This window comes from Boleophthalmus pectinirostris, unplaced genomic scaffold (assembly GCF_026225935.1).
Source record: "Boleophthalmus pectinirostris isolate CB_2022bp ecotype Guang Dong unplaced genomic scaffold, ASM2622593v1 HiC_scaffold_17, whole genome shotgun sequence".
NCBI classification, from domain to species: Eukaryota; Metazoa; Chordata; class Actinopteri; order Gobiiformes; family Gobiidae; genus Boleophthalmus; species Boleophthalmus pectinirostris.
The window spans coordinates 28,299,979-28,305,605 of record NW_026571115.1 but is presented as its reverse complement, the minus strand read 5'-3'; the positions used below and the strand labels follow the sequence as shown (position 1 = coordinate 28,305,605).

The following is a 5,627-nucleotide window of genomic DNA, read 5'->3' as shown; positions in this document are numbered from 1 at the left end:
GTATGTTGTCGTTTTTGGCTTCAAATGTTTTAAGAGGGTGGCCAGCGGGGTAGATTTTATTCATTTATTCATTTAATAAGCTCCATTTCTCAAAATGTAACATCTTTCACCCAGGTTGAAAACAGTTTATGTTTAAATATGTTTACATACATTTTAGGCGCTCTAAATTCACTTTATTTTGTACCTTATTGAAATCAGAATAAAATCAATGTTTGGTAGAACTTGGGATTGATTTGAAACATAACAGGTCAAAGCAAACACAACTTTTGCTCAGTAAACAGTCGGGCCCATCACGGGGGCCAGGCGGATGGTGACTCGTGAGTTTTGATTGAGTGGAGTTGACTCGTGTTTGTAGTGACGGACCACGCGCACGAAGATGAGCGTCTTCCAGCGGTGCGTTTTCCAAAGGCTTCTTCAGCAGGTGTCCTCAGGAGCGAGCGCGGCGACCGGACTGGCACCGGCGTCCACCCAGAGCGCGCTTTGGAGAGGGCGCGTAACGACTGGAGCAGGTCACAGGAATAAATCAAGTAAGGCTTGCTCTGTAGGATCAAAATAAGACTAAACTGGACTAGACTATAATACTAAAAAAAGCCAAGTCTATATTTGGACTAACTGAACTCAGACCAGAACGCCACAAAGTACTTTTATTATTATATATATTTTTTTTTATTTTACCTTTATATATCTATTTTATAATATCGTAATGTGTGAGCTACATAGTGGCCAAGAAATTTCCCTTGTTAAATCCAGTTAAGTCTAATTACATTAAGTTACAGTTTTGTTTTATGAATAATTGGCAAAACTCTTGTTATGTATTGATTTTTTCCCCCATGAATTTAATAGGTCATCAGTACAAGTTTTGCCTGCGCACCTTGAGGTCACGAACTAAAAGTAGGTTAGAGGCAGGCGCTTTGGGGACAGTAAAGTAAAGTACGCAGGACACACGTAAATGTCGCTTTGGTCACATGACGCGTTTATTGATTGCTCGCGGTCATTCATTAGGTTAATTTAGCAGCGTTCTCCTTTACAGTAACACTTTTCAGTAGTTACACTAAAATAGTTGCTTAATAGTTTTAATTTAGTGGACACTGTTTTGTTAATCCTTGTCGATTGTTTCCAGGTGGCCCGTGCGTAAAGGAGAGGACGTTCATAGCGGTAAAACCAGATGGAGTTCAGAGGCGTCTTATCGGACAAATTATCCATCGTTTTGAGAGACGAGGATTCAAGCTCGTTGGAATGAAACTGTTGCAGGTACTAATAAAACTTTCTTCAAAAATGTGTTTAGGCAATGTGAGACTAGCGTGGGTCAAAGCATTACAAAATTCCTCCCTTCATTCATCTTCTATTGAGCGCTATAAACCATGCGCATAAAACATAAGAAAATACCATTAAACTGAATTATTGCCACAATTTTTCTGAATTTTAATGAATACTTGCTAATGAAGAATATGATTTTGGAACTACTGTGTTCAAGTAATTTCTGAGCCTGAGAATGAAAAATGTTCCCCAACAAAAATCTACCAGACCATGAGCTAAAATTATCATTGAAGTGTGGCCCAAGTCTCTCTAGTTTCTACTTTAACATGAGTCAAAGGGAGACTGGATAGGCACTAAAAAGAAGTTCCAAGGACTGAAAAAAGATCCCTACAGCCCAAAATATCTAATGAAATTCTATTAAATTTGTACAGGTTTCCAAGGACCTCCTGTCTGAGCACTACTGCCAGCTGACCAAGAAGCCCTTTTACCCAGATCTGGTGGACTACATGACCTCAGGACCCGTGGTTGCAATGGTGACTGTTTACATAATATAGTAATTTTAGTACTCAGTTTTGTTATTTACCTAAGCAAAAAAACTCAAGTAAATGTATCACATGGAAAAAATCTGCTCATTAAGCTTCAAATGTTGTGATTTTGATAAAGATTTGTACTGAATTCTGTTCAACAGAAACAACTGAATCAAGTTTTGTTCAATATGTTCCTTGTTTTACTCAAACAAGGAACATATTTAAAAAAATAAACCCTGCAGGCTTTTCTGTAGGTCTCATGCAATCATAAAAAATACTATGTTTACTTTTCAATCCTGTTCAAAAATGTAGTGGACTAAAACGTTCAGATACTTGCTCTCAAATGTAGTAAAGTAAAAGTAAAAAGTATCTGCTTTAAAATCTACCTAAGTAAAGTACAGATACCTAAAATGTATACTTTTTACTCATTACTTTTCCATATAAGGTAAAAAAAAAAAAAAAAGTCCCTTTCCATAATTGAAGGATTTTATACATTTTACTTAACTTTAGGTGCTTTACAATCGATAGTAAACATTGTACCTTTTAAACTGCCTATCCTCCACATTTTACATTTATTATAATTTAATTTTAGTCCAGGTTGTTGGGAAAAGGATTCCAAAAGGTCCAATAAAATTTTTAAACAATGAGATTTAGGGTCATTTGTGTTGTCAGCATACATTGATATTTTTGTTTCTATGTTGTTACTAATAAGTCCTTCAATATTTTTATTCAGTCTAACTTTAATAGCTGATATTTCCATTGCAAAAATAAATAAATATAGTGACAATGGACATCCTTGTTTTAGGGGTACTGACTCTCAGATGTGTCCATTATTAATAATTATACAATTTGTTTAGAGAGCCACCAAAGTTAAAATTAGATTTTTTCCTATAAAATCTAGATTTATTTGATGCCTGTTCTAGAGCTGCAACAAAAATGAGTCCCTTTTTATTCTCTGTATTATAATTTTCAGTTATTTCCAGCAGCTGTCTAATGTTATTACCAATATTTCTATCGTGTAAGAAGCCAGATTGAGCTTGGTGAATGATGTTTGGTAAAATCTAATGTACTTTATTACTTTTACTTCATTTCCACCACTGCCTAGTTTACAGTACCAAGTAGGAGCCAGGACTCTTATGCTTTGGTAACATTAATTAGTCATATTAGTTTTCTTTTAGGCAGTCAGCTCCTTTGTGTCAGTATTATTTTGTATTGATATGCTGTTGTGATCTGTGCTCAGGTGTGGGAGGGGCCCGACATTGTGAAGACCTCTAGGATGATGGTGGGACACACAAACCCAGCAGAGGCCCACGCCGGAACCATCCGAGCAGATTTCAGCTTTCATATCAGCAGGTGAATTAACATTTTTCATATTAAAATGAATTTGCTTTTTGGAGCTTTTAAACATGGTTAAACCTAAGACCACTGTGCGTATGAGAGATGGAAATACTATTGATTTCACTAACCTCACATGGCCTTTGTTCAGACCATAGAGTGTAACGAAGTGAACAAAGGGAGTGTTGAAACTCATGATGTTAGTTTTTATTGGAGCAAATTTGAAGCCAGGTCCATATCAGGAATAGGAATTTATTTATGGACAAAATAGTGAAAATGACGTAAAGTGGGTTAATACAAACATTTTAAGACCAAAATGACGAGAATCACTGCTGTAGTTACAGAGAGAGGGGTGACAAATTTTCGAGTTGATGGAGCCTGAAGCTAGCCAGGCTGGCACCACGTAGTGCCTCCGCTCAATTTTATTTCTCTTCAGTGACTAGGTCAGGAATCAAAATACATTAGACGGTTCTCAAAAACCCCGGAAGTGCGAGTTCGGGCACTAGCCAATTAGTGAAGAGCCATATATCTAGTGTTGTCAACGATTCCCGAGATCGAGGATTTAAAGCCGGAATAAAGAGAATGTTTGATGTATTTCATCAAGTGGAAAGATGTTATTGCCCTTCTTCCTACAGGATTTGGGAAAAGCTTAATATTCTACTTAGCCCTTTTAGTGGCGCATTACATATGTCACAACCAAATAGCAGCGATTGGTTAAATGATAAAAAGTACCCTCCTGTCGTCGAGCAAACAAATTCTAACACTGCGAGTTAGACGGTTTCTATGAAGTGAAACCAGCTGATGAATCAGGCTTGAAGTGCCCCTATGCTCAGTTTCTATTTGAAACACAGCGACTCGTGACATAGCTATGTTCATTTATATATACAGTCTGGTTCAGACTCACCTGTGCTCTCTGGTCTTCTTCTGTCAGGCCAAAGTTGAGCTCAGTCTAAATATACAGGGTTTGTGTGTTAAACGTGTGTGAATAAGACAAACCTCAACTCCAGGTATGCTTGAGATGAGGAAACAACATTACAACAGAGATCAGAAAGTAGTGTAATATGTATGCTTTAATCATAATTACTGGTACTACATTATAATGACCAATAATGACCTTAGCCCAAATAAAGCACAAATAGAAGAAAAAATTCAGGCTTATTAACTACTTAAGAGTGGTTTTAAACTGTTACCTATTCATTATATATATTTATAGGAACGTGGTCCATGCTAGTGACTCAACGGAGGGCGCACAGAGAGAGATCCAGCTGTGGTTCGATGGAAAAGACCTGCTGAACTGGGACTGCATAGACCAGAGTGTTACTAGTGAACTGTGAGGGACCGTAACCCTAACGAACGCAGAGAGGAACCATGATTCTACCTCTTCTCCTGCTGCTCTATCTGTTTTTGATCAGATAATTTGTAACTTAATTGTCAAAATAATTTATATGAGCCAAAGAGAACGTTTTTTTAATGTGTTTATTAAATATATTCAGTACATGTGCACTTCCTGTGCTGGTGCTTCATTACTGGGCTTCAGGTGAAATCACAACATTGTATTGTATTTCTCTATATTGTATGTATTACTAAGATTAAAGCACATATGACAGTTTGGACTACTTATTTCACAGTTAAAGTAAATATATTTAAGATTTACTAAACAAATCTTGCCTAATTTTTTCCTCTTTTTAAAAATTTTGATGAAGTATATAGTTTTATGTCATTGTAGGACATGGACAGAGGATATGACATAATGTAAACAAAGGCTTGTCTAGATTACGCAATAGTTATGATAAGAATAATGAAAACCGACGCCCACACTTTGTTTTTTGAAATAAAATCAGTTCAATTACATAGATAGTTATTCTGTTTTTGTAACTACTATTACTTCTTACTTCCTACTTTTCTTTTGACTTAATTGATATAAAACTATGATAAATATTTACCACAGGTATTATCCCACCAAACCAAGTCATAACTGGAAAAGAAGGAAAAACAGTCATATGCACTAATATGCAGTTTTATGTGTGGTTGGATTATATAGCAGGATTACAGCACAGTAAGTAATTTGTTTCTTATGTCAATCTTTAAAGGGACAGTTTGGAATTTTGGACATAGTGGCTCATTTCCTAGTTAGCCAGAGTGTTTTCCATCCAGTCCTTGTATTTGCAGAGGTTGTTGGTGCTAGGCTAGTGCATGTCAATGGCCATGGTTATTCTGCTAGTAAAAACAGTCTTACCCACTCCACAAAACACCCGAAGCAAATCTATTATTACGCCAGACTGTCGATGTAAATGTCTCTGTTGATATAATAATGACTGAAATAAATCTAACCTTGCATCACATGAATTGTCGCATGTTGAGGGACTATTTTCTCATATATCAGTCCGCCGCTGCCAAGCTTTCTATCAGGAAGTACAACTCGCTGCTGCTGCTCAGACATAAATCTTTCAAATGCAAGGTTGGTTTTATTTCTAAAATTATTCTATCAACACAGACATTCACATCGAC

At 36.4% G+C, this 5,627-nt stretch overlaps 1 protein-coding gene across 2 annotated transcripts; it reads left to right on the top strand.

Moving 5' to 3' along the window:
- The first annotated feature begins 303 nt into the window (after positions 1-303).
- nme4 (NME/NM23 nucleoside diphosphate kinase 4) lies at positions 304-5,309 on the top strand. Of its 2 annotated transcripts, none has more exons than XM_055152578.1 (5): positions 304-527; positions 1,121-1,251; positions 1,689-1,790; positions 3,025-3,137; positions 4,333-5,309. In XM_055152578.1, exons 1-5 carry the CDS (start codon positions 377-379, stop codon positions 4,451-4,453), a joined length of 618 nt encoding a protein of 205 aa, XP_055008553.1. In that variant the 5' UTR covers positions 304-376; the 3' UTR covers positions 4,454-5,309. The 2 variants fall into 2 exon arrangements, with proteins under 2 accessions (XP_055008553.1, XP_055008554.1); XM_055152579.1 differs by lacking the exon at positions 304-527 and adding an exon at positions 948-1,002.
- Positions 5,310-5,627: the final 318 nt, after the last annotated feature.